General features: G+C 35.3%; 1 protein-coding gene across 2 annotated transcripts; it reads right to left on the bottom strand.

The window, feature by feature from the left end:
* Positions 1-1,424: 1,424 nt before the first annotated feature.
* On the bottom strand, positions 1,425-25,786 carry FAM76B (family with sequence similarity 76 member B). 2 transcript variants are annotated; one of them, XM_045818238.1, is made up of 10 exons: positions 25,410-25,786; positions 24,515-24,579; positions 23,384-23,438; positions 22,206-22,361; positions 20,248-20,447; positions 17,323-17,370; positions 17,055-17,135; positions 16,265-16,397; positions 13,025-13,126; positions 1,425-4,062 (listed from the first exon to the last, which is right to left on the bottom strand). In XM_045818238.1, exons 1-10 carry the CDS (start codon positions 25,494-25,496, stop codon positions 3,973-3,975), a joined length of 1,017 nt encoding a protein of 338 aa, XP_045674194.1. In that variant the 5' UTR covers positions 25,497-25,786; the 3' UTR covers positions 1,425-3,972. The 2 variants fall into 2 exon arrangements, with proteins under 2 accessions (XP_045674194.1, XP_045674193.1); XM_045818237.1 differs by having other exon boundaries at positions 16,265-16,400; positions 25,410-25,785.
* Between the last annotated feature and the right edge of the window lie 495 nt (positions 25,787-26,281).

Raw genomic sequence — 26,281 nt, 5'->3', positions numbered from 1 at the left:
CTCTAAATAATTTTTCCATTTCCCCCCAAATGTTTTCCATACATTATCCCTTAAACATCATTATTTATTTATTTGAAATATCACTGGTTCTCAAACTGTGGGCTCTAGACCAGCACTCTCTGGGAGATTAGAAGCACTAATTTTCAGGCTCTATCCTTGACCTATAGATTCAATACTACAGCTGAGGCCCAGCAATGTTTAACAAACATCTCCCCCTCCCCCAATATACACCCTAGCAACTGATGCATGCTCATATTGAGAAAGCAATGACAAAGCTTTCTCAGAATTCTTGGAATACCATTGCTAAAAGCACTTCATAATACCAAAGTTCTAAGATATTTTTTCAAGTATACTGTCTCCCCAAGTAGACTATTAAAAAAAATCCTATCTTCAACTTTTAACCTATCAAACAACCCAGTATGGTTATAATCATGTTCCAAAGTTTTCAAACATAACTATACATAGCTTGATTTGTTGCTTTGAAATAGATGCTACTTCAAAAATAGGCCCTAAAGATTTATATAAATCTGTTTATATAAATCAATCAACATTCAATGAACCTGTTTATTCAATAAATATTTACATACTTGTTTTTTAGCAAAATATTTAATGAAAGCAGTCTGAATGAACAGATAATAGTTTGTTTGGCCTGAGCCAATGATCTCAAACCTATTGCTTTAGGGCCTCATACTGGAAAATGTAGGTAAAGCTTTTATGGTAGGTTTACCCTGGCCTCTGGTGGATCATTTGGCAGAAGCACTATCCCGTACACCAAAAGGTGGAAGGTTTGATTCTTGGGTGGGAAACATACCTAGGTTGCAGGTTCAATCCCTATACAGGAGGCAACCAATCAGTATCTCTCCCTCTTCCCCGTCTCTAAAATCAATGGACATATCCTTGGTAAGAATTTTTTTAAAAACTTATGGTAGGTTCAATATTGGTTTTCATCCAAGATGTCGATGTCCGAATCCCTGGAATCTGTGAATGTTACCTTATTATAACAAAAGGGAGTTTGCAGATGTGATTAAGAATTTGAATTGGGGGACTAGTCTGTTCATCCAGGTGAGCCCAATGATACCCTTATAAAAGGGAGCAGAGGAAGATACTACAACCAAAGAGAGGAGACCATATGATAATGAAGGCAGAGTCTTAAAGATGCTACACTTTGGGCTATTAAGATGGAGAAAGGGGCAAAGAGCCACAGAATGCAGGAATGCAGCTCCAGAAAATGGAAAAAAAAAAAAAAAGGAAATGGATTCTCCACTAGAGCTTCCAAGAAGGATCTAGCCCTGACAAAACCTTGACTTTAGCCAGTGAAACTGATTTTGGACTTCTGCACTTCAGAACCATAAGAGAATTAATCTGTGCTGTTTTAAGCCACTAAATTTGTGATAAGTTTTTACAGCAGCAATAGGAACCTAATACAAAATTTTTGATAAGTTTTTATTGTGAAACATTGGATTTAGAAAAAGGTACAAAATGTCAACAGTCAGATGTGTACAAGTACAGTATTTCAAGTCTATACATGTGAACAGCTTTAACAGGTTCACGCAGAATGCATATTTAGACCAATACAATCTAAAAAGGACTGTAATATTCACAGGCTATTAATACATAAATAACTTGAGCCAAAATGACCCTCACTGGTAAATGCTAATAGCTGAAAACAGGCTAAAAAGCACGATACGGCACACCATAGTATCTCCTTACAGGTCCACATTTAAAGAGTATCAGCTCCTTATGTTAACATAAGAGATCCAGGTCTGGGACTCAATTGATAGTTTATTCAACTGCAAAGAAATTAAGTTATAAAATAAGACCATGAAATAAAGAGAGGGTATTTAATTAATGCTAAATAGTGTAAAACCCCTAAAAGATTTTAGTGAAGCTTAATTATTTAGACTGATTTTCAATTTTCAATTTGTTACCTAAAAAAGTGGAAAGGGGCACCTTCCTTTTGTAGTGGCTCCAACAAGGTAAAGAATTATTACACAACTTATTTTAAAACCATAATAACCACTATGGATTGACAAATGACTATGAAACCAGAATATAAAACATTAAAAATTTTAGAGAAAGGTAATGACTATCTTATAAACTTAGCAAATCCTGCAAACATTAAAATCTGTGTTAAGAAGGCAGTATGTAGCATTGTTGAAAGTACTAAATTTAGGAAGACTATTACATGAGGATATCATAAAAATAAACTGGTTTAGTTCTTTCAAGTTCGACTGACTCAGTCCTTTGCCATCACTTGAAAATTACCCTAGATTGTATGTTTTCACACTGGACAATTATATGATATTGACTTATAAGGAATACCCACAGGAATAATCTACTGAAACATGAATAACATTAAAAACAATTACAATTATCCCATGTTCTGAGAAAAAATGACTTTCGATGACATTCATAATCAATGCTTGTTTTCCAAAAAATTTTCAAAATTAATATTCAGTGTACTTCAAACAAATTTACTCTTATCTATAAATTCCTAAGAGAAAGAACCTTCCACTCTATCCAGTATATCTAGCAATGCTTGATGCTTTAAAATTCAACTGAAAGTCTGAACTGGCATATATAAAGTAGGAGATCAATTCCATTATAGGCTGAAAACCAACGGATCAAAATATAATTAGTCGATAACTTCCCATAACCTATCCCAACCTACCTTAATCTTTTATAGACAGTTTTAAAAAGACTCTTATATAAGTTTCTTATAAATAGTACCTGAAGCTTAAACAATAGATTCCCATTTATCAAAGATAGTCATAGATTGGTGTTAAAAGTTATTTAATTTCTTTCCAGATTTGCCTTAAACTTACAAATTAAGTATGGTGTACATAAATATTAACTTAGATAACCACATATTATAAGGAAAGCAGATATATGGACCACTGCAGAAAAATTATAAATTTTTATAATTTTTATAAAAAAAATAAAGCAAACATGTAACTTACAAAATATGAACATGAAGCCATATCGCATAAAAAATAAAATTACTCTATCAAGAAATGATTAAAAATTAAATCTTTGGGGAAGTATTTTGACATAATTCAATGAATTCAATGACCAACTGCTTCCCTTATCACACAGAAACAAACCACAAAATCATCTAAAGTCTATATGCATTATCAGTTCTTAATGCAACCTCAAACATTTTACTAGCAACTTTGATTTCCTTTTGAAATAGGCTTCTGTACATATGCATTTATATACACTTATTAAACACAATTTTAAAACAAACTATATACAAAAGATCAGCATTCCTATAAATAAAAACATTAGGTGGCAAAAAGGCACTTGTAAGTAAAAATCCACAGTAGTTTTTACAAAACGAAACACATTTTACCTTGGATACTGTACAATAAACATTAATTCCTATAGCAATAATGAAAATACCAGTTTACTAACTAATGTTAATGATGTAAATTTAAAAAATATATTTACATATTCTCTGAAGTTCATTTAATAAAAGCACCATGATTCTCTCCTAAATTATATGATGCAAAGTGAAACAATCACCAAAAAACCAGTATTCACCATTTTCTTGTTTAAAAGTTTTTGTATTTCTGAATTGGAACCTGTTTATCTGAAATTAGCATGGTGTAAAACAAAAATAAAACAAAAACCCTGCTGCTCTGATTTCTTAAAATCATACCTACTCTATTATTGCATGTTGCATTTTATAAAAAGCACTACTCATGCACTCCTTTTACAACTGTTTAATACTATTGCTGGCAAAAAAGTTCCTGGTATCATATAATTAAAAAGTTACTTCAAACCAGTTGAAGTTTTATCTGAATGTTTTACAACTTAAAAAATGCTGTATGTCAGGTACAAAAGTGAATAGGAAACACGCCAGTTCATTTGGTGTGCAAAAATATTTTTCCACTACACAGAATTTAAGGGCTTCACAGAATATTTTTCAAATTTACATTTTCAGCAAAAACACTAAATCGGTAACTTTTTTCAAGGGGATGTTAGTATGCTTCCACTTTTGTCAAACTTTTTACCCTTTGACAATGCTGCAACCTGTTTGAGAAGTTCTCTGTTTTTGGCCTGTGGGAACAAAAACATTTAAGATTAACAATGTTTAAAACAGTAAGTCATGCTGAAGAATACTTCTTATTTAATGCTGTTTTTTTTAAACTTATAGAACATTTCACCAAAACACTAACAAAATTAAATGAAAGAGTATATTTAGGTTCACTTCTTTTACTATGGATATGTAGAGGGAAAATTCTAGATTGGTTTATAAATGTCAACATTGTTGTTCAAAGATACGTAATCATTTACAAAAAAAAAAAAAAAAAGACAAGCTAACATGAATCTGCTAAAAAGAGGATCAACATTTTAAACAGGAAGAGAATGCTTGGCTTTTTATCCTAAAAATTATGAAATGAAAGTAAGTTTTATTTTATATAAAATCAAATTAATACAAGTGATGATCTCGGAAGAGTATTTCCCTACAAAACTATACAGTTTTCCATTTGATGTTCACCTGTTTATAGAATAAGCATAAGAAGTGCTTTTTGCAAAACATTGACTTTATCACTTTTCCAAAGGAACTCTCTTAACTTAATGATATTCAAAAGAATTTTTCGAAGCACCCATCAGAACCACCCTTTCTGGTCTTACTTTTGTTCTTTCAGTTGTCATACAGTCATTTGGTACTGGCTTTTATATAATTTGAGAAGTTATATCACCATTGTTTTTAGTTTCATGAAAGGCTGAAATTTTTTTCCGAGATTCAAACTTTCAATGTGTGTTATCTATCTGAACCAAATTTATACTTCATTCAAATGTTCCAGTCACCTTTGCAGACAATAACCTTGAGCCAATTTGCTGTGAAAATCACTAGTGTTTAGTGAGGAAGAATGTGTAAGTAGGGACCCTCAGTATACTTTTCATATTTGACTGCCTGTCTCCCTATGCAATCTCTTAACTGTGGAAATGTAGATAATAAGGGCCCTCCATATATACAAGTACATTAATGATTGAACACTTTTGGAATTTTTGAGCCAAGAGAGTAAATGTTGACAACACTTTGAAATCTGAGCACTGCTCTAAAATAACAAAATTTTTAAGATATTCTCAGTTCTGGCCAAGATGGAGGTACAGGTAGAAACCCTTGGCTTCCTCACACAACCAAAAGGAGAATAACCACCAATCTAAAAACAACAAACACCCAGAAGTGCCAGAAAATCAAACTACATGGAACTCTGACAACCAAGTAATTAAAGAAACAGTCAACCAGACCAATCAGACCAACCACACCTGTAGCAAGGAGACAAGGGAGACAAGGCAGACGAGGGTGACAGGTCAGATGGGCAGACAGAGACAACCCTCAGCAAGGAAATGGACCTCAAGGGCGGGGCTGGCTGAAAGGACCCGTGGTGAGGCTGCGGACCGCAGGGGAGGGGTTGACTGAATGGGAAACAGACTCAGCTGACTGTGGACTAGGGGATGTGGGGGGTTGTTGCCCCTGGAGGAGAAACTCCCAGTCTCACAAGAGACCGTTGGAAAGTGCACTAGAGACAATCAGGCAAGCTGCACTATTCCCTCTCTGGTCCCTCCCCCACAGGCAGCACTGCAGCACAGCAAGAAGGGTTGCCCTGCCTGGGTGAGTACCTAAGGCCCTGACCCCTTACAGCATAACAGGTGCACCCAGACAAAGAAATATGGCCCAAATTGAAAGAACAGAGCAAAACTCCAGAGAAAGAGTTAAGCGATGAGGAGATAGCAAACCTATCTGATGGAGAATTTAAAGCCCTGGTAATCAAAATGCTCACAGATCTGACTGAGCTTGGTTGAAAAAGGAAAGAACAAATGAAAAATACCCAAAGTAAAATAAGGCAAAATATTCAGGGAACCAACAGTGACATGAAGGAAACCAGGACTCAAACCAACGATCTGGAACAAAAGGAAGAAATAAACATCCAACTGGAACATAATGAAGAAACAAACAAACAAAACATTCCAGTATTGGAATTATAGGGGTGCCAGAAGGGGAACAACAAGAGCAAGAAATTGAGAACTTATTTGAAAACATAATGAAGGAAAACTTTTCCAATCTGGCAAAGGAAACAGACTTCCAGGAAGCCCAGAGAGTCCCAAAGAAGCTGGACCCAAAGAGGAACACACGAAGGCACATCATCATTAAATTACCCAAGATTAAAGACAAAAACAGAATCTTGAAAGCAGCAAGAGGAAAGGAGAGAGTTACCTACAAAGGAGTTCCCATAAGGCCATTAGCTGATTTCTCAAAAAAACCTTGAAGGCAAGAAGGGGCTGGAAAGAAGTATTCCAAGTCATGAAAGGGAAGGACTTACATCCAAGATTACTCTATCCAGCAAAGCTTTCATTTAGAATAGAATGGCAAATAAAGCGCTTCCCAGATAAGGTCAAGTTAAAGGAGTTCATCATCACCAAGCCCTTATTATATGAAATACTAAAGGGACTTATCTAAGAAACTGAAGATCAAAAACTATGAATAGTGAAATGACAACACACTCACAACTATCAATAAATAAACCTACAAGAAAAGAAAAACAATGAAAACAAAACCTAAGCAAACAACTAGAGCAGGAACAGATTCACCAAAATGGAGATCACAGGGAAGGTTTTCAGTGGGAATAGGGAAGGGAAGAATGGGGCCAAAGGTACAGGGAATAAGAAGCATAATCGGTAGGCATAAAATAGATGGGGAGAGATAAAAAATGGTATAGGAAACAGAGAATTCAAACAACTTATATGTACAACCCATGGACATGAATTAAAAAGGGGGAATGTTGGAGAGTTGCGTGGTGCAGAGTAGAGGAGGGGATATGGCAGAAAAATTGGGAAAACTTTAATAGCATAATCTATACAATATACTTTAAAAAAAGATATCCTCTGGCTTATATTTGAAAACCGTTTTCCTTTCCTTCACAGGTCTCAGGATTTCTTATTTAGATAAGACTTCTTTTTTAACCTCAGTGCTTCATCTACTCTAGTATTAGCCTTTCTATGGCAACATAACACCCTGCCTTCTCTGCACAGCATCTTAAAGAGCAGTTTCATGAAACAGAAATCTTTGCAGGCTTTGTACTCTCAAACCCCCACTCTTCTCCAATCAAACCTTTCCTAATTAATACCTATAACCCCCAAAATGCAAATATTCTTAGAGCAATCTCATATTTGTAAGTCAAATCTATTTTATGTTCGATCACACAATTAACAGCATTTCTCTCTTCCTGGCTGTTAAATAATTAAAGGTGATAATTAAGAGTTTCAATTTAAAATTTAGAGAACCATCAATAATTTAAAAGGATTTTTTTCCTTTGAAAACTAAACAGTTTGAGAAATTCAGGATAAATTATTAAGAATGCATGGCAGTAAGTTCATGGAAATCAAGTGAACAGACTTATGATCAATTGGTTTATTACTCAGTTGACCAGTCCTAGTCAATGTGGTAGTTTTGAACTGTTTTCTCTCTCTCTTTATTGAGGTGACATTGGTTAATAAAAGTATATGGGTTTCAGGTGCACAATTAGAATTCTGTATCATCTGAATATTAATTATATTGTATGTTCACCACCAAAAGTCAAATTTCCTTCCATCATCTTATATTTGACTTTCTTTACCCTTTACCACCTCTCCCCAACCCCTTTTCTCTGTGATAACCACCATATTGTTATCTGAGTTGTGGTTTCTCTTGTTTGTTCATTTGTTGCTTTCGGATTTATACCTCACATGAGTAAAGTCATATGGTTCTTGACTTTTTCCATCTGACTTATTTCACTCAGTATAGTACTTTCAAGATCCATCCATGTTGTTGCAAATGGCAGTATTCTTTTTAATTGTTAGCTAATTGTTAATTTATAATTATAATAGACTTACTGGCCAAAAAGCGTATGTTAAGAAACAAATTTTAAAATACAAATTTTTGAAGGGCATAAAAAGGGATATGCAAATTTGTTTTAAAGAGATCACCACCACATTTTTAAGTTATGGTTATACAAAAGCATTTATTCATTTTTTAAAGATCATTTGTTTGTTTTTTCAAAGATTTTATTTATTCATTTTTAGAGAGGGGAAGGGAAGGAGCAGGAGAGAAGTACCAATATGTGGTTGCCTCTCATGTGCTCCCTACTGGGGACCTAGCCCACAACCCAGGCATGTGCCCTCACTGGGCATCTAACTGGTGACCTTTTGGTTCACAAGCCCGCACCAGTGACGCCAGCTAAGGCCAAAAGCATTTATAATGACACATGAAATCATTAAAAAGTTAATCTTCAAACTATTTTTTTCTGAATCATTATTAAGAAATAAACAAAAAATAGTTTAGAATTCTCATGTTCCAACTATGCAATACCAGAACTCAAACATTTGGTATTGAAAGCAATTTTTCAGGACTTCTGGCAAGATGGAGGCATAGGTTGACGCACCGTACCTCCACGCACAACCAAGATTGAAACAACAATTTAGAGGCAGAATAACACCCAGAACTGACAGAAAATTTATCTGAATGGAAGTCAGACAGCCAAGAAGTTGAAATAGACCTGTTTATCCAGGCTGGTAGGAGGGATGGAGACTAGCAGCCAGTACGGCTCGCGGCTCGGAGAACAGGGAGAATTGGGTGCATAAGGCAACCAGGAGCGCGTAAGGCACCTGGGGTGCGCAAGATCGCAGCAGGTGGACCCTGAGTACGCAAGCGGCAGCTGGCAGACCCAGTGAGGTGGCGATTGTGGAGCAGGGCAGAGCATGCAACCAAGGATCCCAGGGAAGGGACTGAAGTCCCACAGAGAACGGAGCTACCGCCATTGTTCTCTCTCGCCCTCGCCCTCACACACAATGTCACAATCCAGCCACTGGGGTGCCCAGCCCTGGTGAACACCTAAGGCTCCGCCCCTTACTGTAACAGGAGCGACCAGACCAAAACAAACAAACAAACAAAAAAAAGAGAGAGAGAGAGATGGCTCAAACAGAAGAACAAATCAGTGCCCCAGAACTCATCCTTCTGAGCGACCAAGAGATAGCTAACCTATGAGATGCACAGTTCAAAACACTGATGGTCAGGTAGCTCACAGAATTGGTTGATTTTGGGCGCAAATTAGATGAAAAAAATGCAGGTTACCATAAAAGAAATGAAGGAAAATGCACAGGGAACCAATAGTGATGGGAAGGAAACTGACTCAAAACAGTAGAGTGGACCAGAAGGAAGAAAGAAAAGACCAAAAAGGAAAGAATGAAGAAATAAGAATTCAAAAAAACGAGGAGAAGCTTAGGAACCTCCAGGACATCTTTAAACGTTCCAACATCTGAATTATAGGGCTACCAGAAGGGGAAGAGGAAGAGCAATAGATTGTATTTGTATTTGAAAATGTATTTGAACAAATAATAAAGGAGAACTTCCCCATTCTGGCAAAGGAAATAGACTTCCAGGAAATCCAGGAAGCTCAGAGAGCCCCAAAGAAGTTGGACCCAAGAAGAAACACACCAAGGCACATCATAATTACATTAGCCAAGGTAAAAATGAAGGAGAGAATCCTGGAAGCAGCAAGAGATAAGGGGATAGTAACCTACAAAGGAGTTCCCATCAGACTATCAGCTGATTTCTCAAAAGAAACTTTACAGGCAAGAAGGGGCTGGAAAGAAGTATTCCAAGTCATAAAAGACAAGGACCTATATCCCAGACTACTCTATCCAGCAAAGCTTTCATTTAGAATGGAAGGGCAGATAAAGTGCTTCTCAGATAAGGTCAAGTTAAAGGAGTTTATCATCACCAAGCCCTTATTTTATGAAATGTTAAAGGGACTTATCTAAAAAAAAGAAGATAAAAAAAAACATGTATAGTAAAAGGACAGCAAACTCACAATTATTAACAACCACACCTAAAGCAAAACCAAAAGAAACTAAGCAAACAACTAGAACAGGAGCAGAGCCACAGAAATGGAGATCACATGGAGGGTTAGCAACAGAGGAGTGGGAGGGGGAGAGAGGGGGAAAAGGTACAGAGAATAAGTAGCATAGATTGTAGGTAGGAAACAGACAGGGGGTGGGTAAGAATAGTATGAGAAATGTAGAAGCTGAAGAACTTATAAGTATGACACATGGACATGAACTAAGGGGGGGATATGGATGGGAGAGGGTGTGCAGGGTGGAGGGGAGTGACGGGGGAAATGGGTCAACTGTAATAGCATAATCAATAAAAATATATTTTAAAAAAAAGAAAGCAATTTTTCCTTTTAATTCTTTAGCAGCTAATTTTCAACCTGTATTTATATATTCAGTCTCTTAATCATGTCACTAAAAAATTTATCTGCCAATAAATTATGTAAGAAAAAAGACTTTTAAGAAAAATATTTTAACAGTGCATTAGTTGTTAAATGGAGAGAAGCCCAAATCTGTCTATTCTAATGTTGGTACAATAATATATTTTATAATGTAGTATTTTAAAATAGATACATTATAATTTTTATATTATTTTCTATTTCATACCCTCAAAATCCATTAAACTATTTAAAAACTCTTAAGCAAGTTAAATTAAAAATGTTTAGAACATCTGGCTTTAAATCCTGGCTCTGCTACTTACCTGCTATGTAACCTAGAGTCTATTTTCTCATAGTAAATAGAAACTTCACCCCCCACAACAGGAGTTGAAAGAACTAATCAAATATATAAAACATTTAGTCAAATACAGTGGCTCATACATAATAGCCACTCAAACAATAGCACCCTTTCCTTTTTTAACTTATCTCCTAAATGAAAGGTAACTTTTTCATTGGGCATTCTTGATTACTTCAGATAATTTAGGTTTTTCTGGGGTTTTTTGGCATTTTGTGCAATTTTTTTCTTGTGATGCTCAGTGCTTTTTTCCTAGGTTTGATAGTTAAAAATGTTTCAAGAGCTATTACAGCAGGGTAAATTTCCTACTACAGGGTTTAGTTTCTTATCACAAAAAGATAAGACAAATATTTAACTACATTTACTCACCTACTAGTATCTGGTTGCTAAAAAAAGTGGGGTTAAAAGAGTGTACTTAACTGTAACAGAATGTCTCCAGCAATAACACAAAAGATATAGGAAAGTGGTCTGATAACAAGGATAAAACAAAACCCAAGTAACCTGAGGTGGTAGGCAAAGTGTAGAACAGTAAAAAGTATAGTCAAATCAAAGTCAGAAAATGTAGGTTTCTATGTTATTTATGACTGATCATGTGAACACAGTTTCATACTACGTAACTCCAAGTTATCTTGAGGAACAAATAAGATAGCCTGTCTAAAATCTATCAGTTACTATTCTACCATACAAAAATTTAGGGGCCAGTCAAGAGGAGGTAAGGCTTAAGATATCAATCAGGCTGAAATGTCAAAGAGGTTCCCCTCTGCTTACACTAAAAAAATAAAACAGCAACTGCCCCTCTGAACAGTGAGAAGTACCAAGTTTTATCATGTTAAAGAATTGCTCACAGTTTTTCAGTTACTTCATTCTGGACTTACTCCAGAGTTTCAGTTAAAACATATTGTATCAGATTATCATCATACAGAAGATTTTGTTCCCAGGTAATTACTCAACATTAATAACTGAATGAGAAAAATAAGAATATCAAAAAACTAATACTTACTGGTAGATGATAAACAATAATGTATAAGAACCCCCACCCAAAAAAAAGAAACCCAATAAATGGGCAATTCCCGTAAATCAGTATTCATTCGACAAATTATTTGAATGCCTACTACTTTTCAGGTTCTACATAAGGCTTCTACTCAAAATTCTTTGTAATGGCACAAAAAATTAAGAGTTAAGAGTAGGCAACCTGTACCTTGAATTTCAACAGGTTCCCAAATCTACTTCTAATCTTACTCAATTTAAGCTACTTTCAAAGAAAGATAAAGAATACAAAGCCAAAAGATAGAAATAGCAAATATTCCTTGATGCTGCATTGTTTAAAACAGAAAAACAGGGCTGTATTCTTCCTTCCCAAGCTGTACTCTCCCATCCACTGTGTGTGCTGGCATCGTTGTTTTTAAAACTTCTGAAAACCCTGTTACCAAAGATTAATTCTACAAATGTAAGAGTATAAATCAATAGAACATGTAACTAATTTAGTGGGGTCTAATTTCTAAGTCTATGAAAGCTAGGTGAGAAAAGCTTAAATAAGGAAATAATCTATATCCTTGTTGGATGTTCTCCATCTCAGTGTGCCAGACATCAGATACAATCCTCTTTGTAACTGTGGTGATTCTTGGTTGCACCATTCAATTGTTTTCTATATTAAAATTCTATTGAATATATATACTTGGCAGTACTGAGGCTGACTTAGATGCCTTGCATCACAGCAAGCAGCGTAAATTTCCTCCACTTGAGATCCTTTAAAAATGGTTTTGTATACCCATCTCCCTTCCCATTGTCTGGGAGGAAATAAAAAGAATGACTGTACAATGTACTAAAGACCTTGTTTTCACAAATCTCAATTTTAATATTTTGTTCGTCAATGATCAACTGAACATATTGCAATGACATTCTCCTCTGAAAACATCACTTGAAGTTTAGGCAGGAGTTTTCAGAATCAATGTAAATACACTAAATCCCCTATCTAGTGATTTCAAGCAATAACTTTCTTAAAACTTTATTTTTACTATTGAAACTCTCACAGATGTCCCCACTTTCCCCTGCTTTGCCTACCTCCACCCAGCCCCCACCCCTCTCCCTGTGGCCATCACCACACTGCTGTCTGTGTCTATGGGTTATGTATATATGTTCTTTGGCTGATCCCTTCACCTTCCTTCATCCATTCTCTCCTCCACCATCCCCTCTGACAAAAACAGAGGCATGGATACAGGTAACAGACTTACAGCTGTCAAACTATAACTTTTAATGAGAGCAAGCTTAAAAACTATTGCAAAATCTGAATCAAAGCTGGAAATGCACCAAATATGTGTAAAATAGGGACAGCAGTACCAGTCTAAGACAATGAATACTATTAACAAAGTTCAGTCTTCCTTGCCTAACAGTTTACATAAATAACGCCATTTACCTGAAGTTGTTCCACAGTTTCTTTGTGAGCTTTTTCCATACTGTTCATCTTTGTTCTCAAGTTTGACTCTTGGTACTGGAAGTCTGCCTTTAGTTCAGTTAACTGATTAAAATAACAAAACAAAACATATATGTATGCATATATATGCACATATACAAACAGGTCATTTTAAATATTCTTTGCAATAAACTCATTATAAAAGTGAATTGTGAGTTTCTGAGTTTTATAACTTGTATAATAGAATTTGTGTTATATGAAATGATGAATTCTATTACAATAAAATTTTTAAATAGATTTTTTAGAGAGCAAGAGGAGGGGAAAAGGGAGGAACAAAGGGAGGGATGGACATGAGAGAAAGAGGAAAAGAAAGAGAGAAGGCATTAATTTATTGTTCCATTTATTTATGCATTTATTGGTTGCTTCTTATATGTGCCCTGACCGGAGATCACATGAGATCAGCTAAGATAATCATTCCCGTTAGCACACTTTGAGTTGCCTCCAGATTACCAATTTCTGGATATTAAAGAATGTTTCTAACTTACTCGTCTTTGTATCCTCATGATCTAGTATGTGTCTGGCTCAGCATAATACTCTAACCAACTGATGATACTGAACTATCAGTAAAACTTTTGATAAATTGTCTTTTTGTTTCTATTTAAAGGGTTTCACCGGACAGATCTTGGCAACTGGTATGCCAATAGTAAAGTTTAATGACTAATACCTTGAAAATGCTTCAACTAAATGTATTTTATGTTATATATAACAAAGTAATAAAATATTTCAAGTTAAAATATTTTTCAATGGTTAAGAAAAAAGTTTCACACAGGCAAGTACAAAGAGGAACAAACTTATGAACCAAGACCTACACTGCTTTCATTCGAAAATATGACAGAATTATGCATCCAATTCCAACTAACATTTGAGGTAGAAATGGAGAACAAAGACAGAAATACAACTAATAATAGGGATGAAAAAGGGGTTACTTTTCATCCCCTTAAATTTGGGCTAAATTAGATACATGTAAGAAAAATGTCAGTAATCTGAGGAAGAAGGCAACATGACAAATTTTCATATCAATGATACACAAACATAAAAAAATCTCATGGCTTTAAAAAATAAGTTGGCATTATGTAATTCCACACTCAGAACCAAGCATAAAAAAGCTTCTGGTCACTTTTACATAGTTTTTATTATGTAAGCTTTAAAGGTTTGCAGTACTTTTTTGTAATTACCTAGGAGCTAGAACACTGGAAGGAAGACAACAGCAAAAGGAGAGAAAGGAATTTATGGTGTCCTTTATTTTTATTTTCTGAATAAAAACCTATGCTTTTGTCAAATCCAAAGAATAACTGAATTCTCTCTTTTCTCTAGTACAAAGGAATTCCTATTCCAAATGCCAACTCACATCAAATCAACTAAGATAATTATTCTCGTTACTATAATGTGACTTGCCTCCAGATTATGAATTTCTGGAAGATAAGGAATGTTTGTTATTTATTCATCTTCACATCCTCATGATCTAGTATGTGGCTGGCTCTAGAAATCACTACACAAAGTGAAATAAATTCAGAAAAATAACTTCTTTGAGTTTGATTTACATTATAAGAAAAAAACTGCAAATATGTAGCTATTTAAGGCTTACAATTACTTCCCTTACCCATTAGCGTTTTTTAAGAAAAAAGGAACACTAGCAAAAGCAGAAAACTCAATGAAGTACACTAATATACAATAGTTATCCCAGGAAAAGGAAAAGCACCTAAAAAAGTCAAAATCCCACAATTTATTACTACTTGGTTATGGAATCATTATTATAGTAAACCTACAAGTTTACTCAACTTTTATCTAGGTTAACAGATATCCCCATCTCAGTGCAACAGAAATGTCTCTAAATTTTAAGTATAAAACAAATTCCATAAAAGCTCATTAATTTAAAAAATCCTGCAGTTAATCAAAATTAACCCTAAAAAATAAGACACAACTATCCTATTTTTATCTATGCCAACCCTAAATTTCCTATACTGATTTTGCTTCAAGTAAGGTACAAATGTATTAAAATAAATTTAAATCCACTAAACCATCAAGGTATGGGAAAATGTAACATAAAAGTTGTTGAATGAATACCAGAGGAAAAAGCTAGTTCAGACTGAAGTACTACTACAGATACTCAGAAACAGGTAATTTATATACACACTTACAATCATGTCTTATTTTATACTTTTAAAGTGAATGTTTTAATGTTTTCCCATTGCATAAGGTGTCTAAAATAGGTCAAACTAGTCTAGTTTGATAAAACAAGTACAAAAGTAGGTTGTACCCTCAAAGATGACCAGACCAACCATTAGTAATAACACCCATGAGCACTTATACTTGCCAAGAGTAAGTACTTTACATTTTCATTTAATCATAATACCCATTCCATGAAATGGCATTAATACTCTCATTTTTAAAATGAGAAAACTGAGGCCCAAAGAGGTAAAAGCATTCTGCTCAAGTTCACAAAGAAAGTTTTAGAACTTTTCAGTAAACAGGCAACATATTTGATATTCCTCTTGATCTAACAGATAAAGTCCCAATAAATGTACTTACTTCCTATAAAATAATCTATACATGATCGGTATATCAAAGATTATATGCAGTTTTTTTATGCAATTATTTTTTTAAATTATAAGAATTCACATAATGTGCCATTTACATCTCAGTTTCAAAATAAGACATTAAACCTCTTTTAACTATAAGTTTAATGAAAACTAATGTTCAGCCCTGGCCAGGTGACTCAGTTGCTTTGGAGTGTCATTCCATACACCAAAAGGTTTCGGGTTCGATCTCCAGTCAGGGCAAATACCTAGGTTGCAGGTTCAATGCCCGCTTGGGGCATATCTGGGAGGCAATTAAACGATGTTTCTCTCTCACATCGATATTGATGTCTCCCTCTTTCCTTCTCTCTCCAAAATCAATAAACATATCCCCAGGTGAGGATTAAAAAAAAAAAAACTAATGTTCAGAAATTATTACAATTCTAATTAGCTCTCAATTAACTCTTAGAACATAAATTCTGAAAGACTATTTTACCCATCTTCATTAGACTACTAGGTTCCAATCTGGACTTTTGTAATGTGTCTTGTAAGAATCATGCACAACAGACATTACCAAATTATTAAAGAAAGTTGAGTAAAATTTGCAATTATCAACCAAGAGTCAAGATGCAAATCTTAATCAGGCTTCAGTGAACCATGTTCTTACCTTTTTATCTTTTTCTAAAATGGTCTGGTCTCTCTGCTGTAAGAGACGTTTAAGTGACATCACTTCTTCTTTCAGTTGACTTATAAGGACAAAATTGTCTGTTCCCCCACTATCTGCTGACTGATTTATAGAGCTACTAAAAAAAAAAAAAAAGTAAAATGCAGTTAAATGAAGTAGAAGGAAAATTAGCAGGTGTTCAAATTGCATAAATTAGACAATTCCACAAACATCCTTAAGGCTAATGCAAAAAAATATGTACCTGACAGAAATGGATGCAACTGGCAAATTACCTTACTAATGGCACACATTACATACACCTGCAGAAATATAATTCAGTATTAGCTTTTAGGGGGTCAATACTTCTAGTGTAAAGCAATAGGCAGCCAATTTGTACAGTAACATCAGCAAACTTTTGGCTAATGAACTAAAACAGTCACGCTCATAATACTTTAAATCTAAAAACATTTTCCAAGCAGGTCAATTTAAAATATCACAATTAGATTCGTGTTTCACTGAAGAATAATTAAACTAAGAAGACTGTTCTCTATTTAGATGTTTTCCTTTTCCAAAACCCAAATTTATTCCCCAAATAGAACAACATAGTTCAGTGCCACTTTTTTATTGCCAAAATTAAGTTAAAAAATTTCAACTGATTATGTTAACTTTTCTGGATGACTCAAAGAGGTCAATGTGGAAGACACATGTTTCTATTCTTTCACCTAGTAATAACCGGCAATCAACCATAACTATTCAACTTAGTTGAATTTTCGCTAAAGGAATTCATTTTTACCTATCTCCATTAGATGGCTTAGATTCCAATTTGGGCTTTTTCTTTGGAGTTTCATTCTGAATTGCTGCAGAGGATTTATGGCTGAAACCAAACATTAATAAGAATAATTATTAGAGTATAAATGAGGCACCAAGCGATAAGTTCTTCTTCCCTTACAATATTAGCGAACATCATTGATTTTTTAAAAACCTAAGCAACAAGGATAAAGGGATGTCACACTTAAAAAAAACTTTTCAAAATACTTCAGAATATTTGTTAACATATTTACCTCTGTTTCCACAGTCCCTGCTCTTGTTCTGGACTCAGATTGCTGATTCTGAAAAATATATAAAAGATATCTAATAACAATATTTATTTAATACATTTGCATTTCACAGCATTCTTCCCAATGAAATCAAATATGTTTATTATAATCTTTCATTCAGAAAGACATTTTCAATTAACTATTCAGAGTAAGCAAATATATATTGAATAAATCACATTCTATTAAGATAAATTCTAATCAAATAACTACTAGCCATCTTAAGTTCTTCAAAAAAGGTATAATGATAGGGACTGAATTTTATTTTAATGAGGACTTCCAAATTCAATTTAATATCATACTAAGGGTTAGGGTATATGACTATGAAACAAAACAGGGTTCTATAATTATAGAGTCTGAGGATCATTGTACTTAGGCTGCCCTTACTATTTAAGATTAGATTGAAGGCCTTCCTAATAATCCTACATGAAGATTCTTACTTTGGAGTAACTCAAGTTGAACCAGAAAATATCTTAATTTCTTTGTTTCTTTCCTACTTCTCCTAAGACTATCTCCAAAGTCTCTAGATCTTTCTTAGTCAGTATTCTGAAGAAGTCATGCTGAAAATATTGGGAAATTTCAGTTAACAACTGATTTAGCTTTTACTTACTCCTTCCTTTCCATTATGCTATAATATTAATATAACCACCTTATAATGCACTATGAATTCTGCAAACTGTCCCTCTGTACTTGCATATTAGCTGACTCTTCATTAATCCCTAGTTTACTAACTCAACATGTATAGAGCATTTCCTGTGCATAAGACACCGTATTTATACAATATAAAACATGTTAGAGGTCATGGGTTATGTGACATTTTGCAAAGTACTTAAAATTCCTGAGCCTCAGTCTCCTCACCTATACTACATGAGGATTAAATCAGTTATGTATATATTAAGTACAGTGCTAGCATATATATATGGTAAGTAGAAATGTGTAAATATGTGTATGTGTATAAAATTTACTATTGTTCTAGCTGTATAAGTTTTTTAAAGCAAAACTAAAAAACATTGTTAAAAATCACTTTTAAGTAAATACCAAGTTGGGGAAATTAATTCTCTAATCTATGAACCTGAGTTTTTCTCGTGGCAATATATGGCAACCCTACTAAGGAATTCAGTTGCTATTCTGTTGCTTTCGAAAATTTCACTGTAAGCACTGGCAAGCCATATAAATCACACATGGATTAACAGCACTATCCAGATCTCAAAATGAGAACAATCACATTAATAATGATTAAACAGAAAAGTTAGAATTCTCGCCCTCTCTTTCTGAGGGGGGCCATTCCTGGATCCAGATTGACCAGAATTTCTTCCCTTTCCCTCCCCCATCACTATATATTGCAATATGTACTGTTCCTCATAATTGTTCTCATCTACTAAACTTAATAGAGGACCCCACACGCTGGTTAGCTACTTGTTGAACAGTTTGTATCCTGTTCAACAGGATACAAATACAAAATATAAAAAAATACAAATCCAAAAAATCCTGTTTAACAGGATACAAATACAAAAATACAAATCCCAAAAAAATAGTATTTGTATTTCTTAAGTAATCAAAAAGAAAACAAGTCAACACCATCCTCTTTCTCTTTACTTTTGAAACCTATCATTTTTAAAAAAGATTAAGTTCCTGTCACAGAATTTGATCTTTATAAACATACTCGGAGAGTGTCCTTTGATATCACACTAGGACAAATTTATCTGTAAAAGACAAGGCAAAGGCACATTTCAGCTGAGTCTTAGGAGTAGGTCTGTCAGATACCATTTGTCATATCGTTTATTAAAGCATGAAGCAAAAACAAAGAAGATTTATGTTCCTTTGCTCATTGGGATATTCTTATACAAAGATGACACAAGCTTTCTTCAAAATGGCCAGATTAGAAGTCTCTATTCAGTCTACCACTGTTAACATCCAGAAAGCACAGCCCAGTAAGTAAAGCAAGTGAAAAAAATTGTTCCTGAAGTAAACAACATCACTGCTTCAATAACATCCCATTACATTTAGTACATGCTGATCTTAATTTAGAATCAAATTTTAAGTAGAACCACATTATATTCCCAAAATATCACTGTGTTCCTAACTGGAGTAGGCATCAGATTTTTGTAAATAAAATCGTTTTTTACCTATCCATAACTTTAAAGACTCATAAAAAAATTTGGGGAAAAAACGTGCATTCTTCTGAAAATCTGTGTGTATCCTGTTCCTGTATTCTTCATTTAAATTTGTTTCAATATTCTTGATTTTTCCCTGATGACTAAAACTGCACTTAAAAACCTTTATACTACACATATAAAGTGTTAAAATATTACTACTATATAACTCCCCCAACTGCACTTCAAAAATCATGTAGTTGTTTATATTTTACAGTTTCTGCCTATGTGTTTTTAAAAAATAAAGCAAAGCACCACCAGTTAAAAAAGTTAGTTTTCATACTTTGAGAATCTTCAAGATTTAAAATGTTTCTATCATGGTCAGAAATGTCGGTGTTATAATCTGTTCTCAAAAATACTGAATGTACATTTCCTAGTCATTGGCTTAATTTAGTTTTACCTAAAATATAATTTTTACAGGTAAAGCCTTAAGTATTGAAATAAAAAAAAGTGAGGCTTCTGACAACCTGAGTAAATGAAGTATTAGTTAAATCTGATGTATTTGTATTTTGACTCCATGATATAACTTTACACAGTAAATTCCCTGAATGTTCTATCGTTATTATTACAGTAAACAACTAAACACACTCAATATATGGAATTTTATACACTGAACAAAGTGGGGAAAGAGCCCTAGACACTCAAGAAGTTTACCATGTACAGTGGAACTAGCACATAGCTACTATTTGGCATTAAATGCCTGGAAGGATTTTAGAACACGTGAGTTTAAAGTACTTACTTGTGATGGCTACTGCTGTGACGATGGTGATGATGGTGATGGTGGTGATGATGCTTTGAATGATGCTGGTCTTTCTCAGTAAGAGACGAAGATGATGAATTTGAATGTGAAGATCCCAAGCTCTTCCTCTGTTCTTTTGTTTTCTGTAAAACTCTCTTGTATGATAAAGTACAGAGCCAGCATAATAACTTTCCATCAACCTTTAAAAAAACATATTTGTATTAGATTATATGTATCTGTTAACTGGCCATAAGATAAAGTGCTCAACTTCTAGTTATTCTAGCTGTATTTAACACACACTCACACACACACACACACACACACACACAGAGTTGCCAAATGAAAGTAAAATTAGAATACTGAACATGGGAAAAAGTTTGTTTGGAGGATCATAAAATTGGTGAGGATGACATATGGACTTCCATTAGCTTTGAGGCTTTTTTTTTTTTTTTTAACTTTGGAGAGAAAAATCTGTTTTCTCATTACTTTGAAAATAAGAATATATTGATAATGTATTTCAAAAAAATCTTATCGAAGCACTAGCTTGAATTCTTAAATCACTCTGTAATTACTAAAACGACAATTTCCCACTACACTAAAAGCTATTAATTTATAGAAGGGAGAGCTCAAATGACATATAAAGTTGATTCTTATTCACCGATTTCATACTTGTAAATTCACCACCTACTTGCTAAATTTATCTGTAACCCCAAAATCAACTTGCAGTGCTTTTGTGATCACGCACATACAGAGAGCAGCAATTTGTTTAGCTGGATTGAAAACCTTCCCAGCTCGGGTTGAACAAGGTGATGATGCTCTGCTGCCTATCAGCCCTCATATTGTAAACAAGTGTCCTTCTCATGGTCTATTTAGCACCACATTTTCTGCATCTTGAGGTTTTCTTTTAATCAGTAAATTCAGTGTTTAAAATGGTTCCCAGGTGTAGTGATGTGATGTGCAGTGTTCCTAAGCACAAGAAGGCTGTAATGTATCTTATCTAGAAAACACATGTGTTAGGTAAGCTTCATTCAGGCACACTGTAATGCTTTTTGCTATGAGTTCACTTTAATCAATCAACAATATAAATTGTCTTTAAACAGAAACAGACACAAAACAAAACATTATGTACTGATTACCATGTTGTGACCAGAGACAAAAACCTAATCCTGTAATAGCCCTTAGGGGCAATCGTTCAGTATTTACTAATTTAGTGTTTGTAGCAACTCAATAGAGCATAATTACTACAAATAAGGAGAGTCAATTGTACACACCAAGGAGAAGAAAAGAAACTTTTTTACAAAATTATTAAGACTAAACCTATAAAAATAAAATTGTTTCTAGCTTCTGTTTCTTCACCCAAAAAGTGCCAGAGGTACATTTCTTACAATTAGGGTACATATATTGCTATGGGGGCAGCTAGAAGAGGTCCTCAAAGAAGAGGCATTTCCCAAATCACCTGAAACTGACAGATAACAGGAGGCCTGTGTGAATGGTGATCAGTACAGGAATGTCACATGCATACATACACTTTTTAAGTCACTGCAGGTAGAGAAAAACAATGGTTTAAAACATGAGCCGCAAATCAAGAGGCACAAGACTAACTTTGAATTAATACATGTTAATACAGGTCATTTTTTCATACCAGTAACTTCAAGTAATCAGCAAAAGGGTAAGGAGCTGAAAGGATTTAAACGCAGTAATTCTCCCAAACCAATTATTTGCCAACCAAGTAGTACAGAACAGCCATCACAGAGTATGTTTTAAAGTACAATAATCTCAACTGATCAACATGAATGTACATATAATGCAAAGAAAATGTACAATTTCTGCATTTTCATCTATCTGCTTTCAGACTCAAAGAATACATCAAATCTTAATAGCGTATTAATTATAATGACTACCAATTTGTTTGGTGTTTCATTTAATTTCCAGAATGTCATAACATAAATAAAACATACCTTTCTTCTTCCTTCTTCCTTCCGATCAAATGCACATTGTTGTTTGCACTGTTCACAGGTCTGAGGTGGTCCATATTTTTTTTCTGAATTTGTGCAACGCTGACACTTTGTACCAATAAATGCTGCAATTATGTTACAGTACTGACAAGGCTTAGGCTGAAAAAAGATACATATTTTTCCTTAACAGACATATTTTAAAATACTAAAAATTTGCTGCATAAAATATACCCAGTATACACACATATTTCTGGGATTAAGGAAACTAATAGGTAGAAAAAAATTTTTGTCAAATGCAGCAAATCTCAAGTTAATATTGTCAAGAGTCTGTGACTTGAATAGAAATGTATATCAAAATCTATTTTACCATAGGATAATTGATGTGAGTTAAGTTCCTACAGCATTTTATCAATGTCATAACAAAATGATGTTATTCAAGGACATGCTATATGTTGCCCTGTCATGGTCAATGACATTTACCATGTTTCTATTTGTTTAGTAAAGTTTACTTCTAGTCATGAAACTTTTTGTTATTCTGAATAGTTTAAAAAGATCATGAGAAACATTTATGATATACATATACAGGTACATATGATACAAGGAATGCATACTATAGTTAACTTTTTGACTTCAAAAAACGTCATAAACACTTTCAATATAAACTATAACAAACATACCTTGATTTTGACATTCAAAAGATAATTCAGGATTTTATAGAGCCTTAAGGCCAATACTTTGACTAATCATAACTACAATATATCAGTAATAACTGGAATATTCATGTAAGAATTTGTACTAGGATAATATCATGACTTTTGTGAATAAGTGCCTAAATTGTGCTGCTATATTAAAATTGTTGGAGGTTCTGAAAGAGGGAGAAAAGCATGATTATGCAACAGTCATGAATAAGTAGGTTCTCTGTAACTAGGAGTTTGTCATATCTGAATCTTTAATGAAGTCATAAATTTCCCCCTGTATTTCAATATATGTGAAGCATGTACATGACTATTTTTAAATGTTGTCATCTTCCCCACAGATTGTCTATAGAAAATTTATTTCCTAATATTTTGATATGTTGAGATATTTAAAAACTATGCATACTTTTTAAAAGGTCCGTCTTTGTGAAAAATATTAATTGACCAGTAACAATAACACAAAACAAAAATATATGACATACTTACCGTGCCAAATTGCTTCACATTTTGAGCACACTTCTTACAAATTGTATTAGTTTTGCTGAAAAGAAAATTGTAGGTAATCAAACTTATGTAGCTTTCTGAGGTAATGAGCATGATGTTGAACAAAGCAGATAAGGTATATGACTTGTTCTAGTAGTATGTAAAGTCACTCTAGTATAAACCAAAAATTAAAAAAGTCATAAAGATCTTTTTATAGTTGTCCACTATTCAAATTTACTTGTCTTCCATTTTCAACCAAGGTACATGAAGATTTCTTAAAACATGTAGTACTTGACTATTTAGTTGGGAGTATTGACCCCCTTTCCCTTAGATTGTCAAAAAAATGACAACCACCAACACAAAAGAAGTCTGGTGTGAATGAATCAAATTATACCTGTTTTGTCAGGTTGGATAAAAAATGTATTTTTTAGTGTGCCACAGAATTTTAGTAATTAGTTTATGTGTGCCATGAGATGAAAAAGGTAGAAAATTGCAGACCTAATGTGAATATTTTAAAATACATTTTCATTATGTATTTTTAGTAAACAAAAGTCTTAATGTTTCCTATTTTATTTCAAGATCTTCACACTTGCCACTATTTATGCACAGCGTTACATATTGGTGCCAACCCAAACTCCCATTGGGTTTTCCCTACTATTATGCCCACACCAACTTATGAAGAAATTGCTCATTCTTCTCTTAGGTTATTTTCATTTGTGTATTCTTTTCTAACAGGATCCATCCTATTTAAAAAGTACTAGATTTCATTCTTGGAAGACAGTTGGTAACACTACAGCCCTTTCCTCAGCCCATGTCAGCACTAATGTTGTGCCATTTTTTTAACTTAATAGTACCTGCTTATATGTGGATTGTTCATTAGCAAGACTATACATTTTCCATACAATAATTTACTTATTTCCTCATGTTCAAACTGAAATCTAAATGTAAAATAACCATTAATTTTTTGGTCAACATTTTCTCTTCCACCATGTGTAAAATGCTTAGAACTTAAAATTTAAGAAGCTAAACCATTTTTTAAAAAATACTTTAATGCAAATACGAAAATACAACCCCCAAGTAATCTTACAGACAATACTTTGCCTTTAACAATCAAAAACTGTTCAATATACAAACCTCTCTTGTTGAAATTCTGATCTGCAGTAAGTACATTTTACAATTGGATGTGCAATCCGACATTCCTGTAATAAGACAGTGAATTAATCAGTATCTATCGCAAGATCCCAAGTTTCAGTATTCTGGTTTAAGATTACCTAACCTAGACAGTATCTAAAACATTAATAAAATCTGTCCCCCAATGTAGACAATTAGGTGATTTATTATGCAAGTGGCCAATTACAGCGTAATTGCTAAGGGAAGTCATAGGTGTCTTTGTCTTTATTAGATTTGTGTGGGGAGGGGGTATGCTACAAATGAATTAAGAAAGCTGTCAGGGCCGATTTCAAGTATTGGTTAAATGTGAAACTACTTATTTTGCACCGTTGCTCACAGACAGCATCCCGGCTTTAATGGGATGGGAGGAGCTCCAAATCATAGAGCATTCTGTTCCCAAGCCAGTCGCTTCGCTTTCCTGGACAGGGAAGAAGGATGCCATCAGCTTTGCTGCTTCAGGTTCCTAGCAAGAAAGTGCAAAAACCGTCCCCTGCCTCCGGGTGGAAGGAGAGGACCATGCAAAAACAAAAAACAAAAAACCGCGATGAAAACATCTCCACCCCACGGTCTCTGCGGCGTAGACAGGTGGCTGCCTCAGTCAGCCCCACCCCTGAGACCCCTGAACGTTGTTGGGGCACGGACCCGTCCTGGGCCGCCTGGAAGAGGGCAAGATTCTGTCCTCCTCTCAGGGGCCTTTCCCAGCTGTTGCCCAGGTCATCCGATAAAGGGGTGAGGGGGCGAGGGCTCCAGACCCCCAAGGCGCCGGCAGAGAGAGCGGGGCTGCAGTGCAGCGGGCTCCCAGCTCCCTCGGGCTACAGCCGAGGAAACCCCGCCCGCCCGCCGCCCAGCACCCACGGACCTTGCACAGCTGCTGGCCCTGGGAGAGCTCCTCGAACGGATAGCGCTGGGTACACTTGGTGCAGGCGTACAGGGCCGAGGCCGCCATCCTGCTCCTCAGTCTCCTCCTCCACCGCCGCCCGCTCCAAGGCGGGGCCCTACGGGGAACTCGGGCACCGCCACCCGGGCCGCGGGCTCCTCCTCCTCCCCCTCCCCTACTTCGCGCCCACCAGGGCCTTGCCGCGAGAGCCCAAGTCCCTCTGGACGCCGCCGTCTCCCTCCGCCTCCACTTCCGCCCCAGCCCTCCCAGTGACGCCGTCCCAGCAGCTCCCGCTCAGTCCCGGATAGCGGCGGAGGGAGACGAAGCGGGTAGTTCGCAGCAGTTTAGCTAAGCGGCAGCAGATCCACTTCCTTCTTGGCCTCCCTTTCCCATCCCTGATTAGCTGGGGCAGCTGCTGCGTCACTTGGCCGCTCCTCCCAACCCCTAACCCCGACTACGCAGGGAGCTCCCACAAAGGGAGGATGTTGCTGGCCAATAACAGCCCGACGCTCTAGGCGCGCGAAAGCCGCTTTAAACTGGCCCCGCCCCAAGGCCCGGGCCGTGGGTATTTCTAACAGGCAGTCTCAGGTTTGGGTGAGAGCTCCCCAATCCAATTGGGCAAGTGTTCGCAAAGGTTTACTCTCTGCCTCAATTTCTTTTCCCTTGACTTGTATTGGACCAAGTCACTAAGCTCCTCCTCATTCTATTTGTTATTGGCCAAAAGGTGAGTACTTCACCTGGAGAGGCGTCCCGGAGTCAAGCAAACGCTTTCCTTGGCGTTCAGTCCAAGAGAACTGATGGAGTGTTTGAACTTCGAACTTGCTTTAACTTGTGTCAATCATCCTATTCAATCG

This window comes from Phyllostomus hastatus, unplaced genomic scaffold, assembly GCF_019186645.2.
Source record: "Phyllostomus hastatus isolate PE091 unplaced genomic scaffold, TTU_PhHast_1.1 phas_scaffold_317, whole genome shotgun sequence".
Taxonomy (NCBI): domain Eukaryota; kingdom Metazoa; phylum Chordata; class Mammalia; order Chiroptera; family Phyllostomidae; genus Phyllostomus; species Phyllostomus hastatus.
The sequence above is the reverse complement of the archived record's forward strand: the minus strand, read 5'-3'. Positions and strand labels throughout refer to the sequence as shown.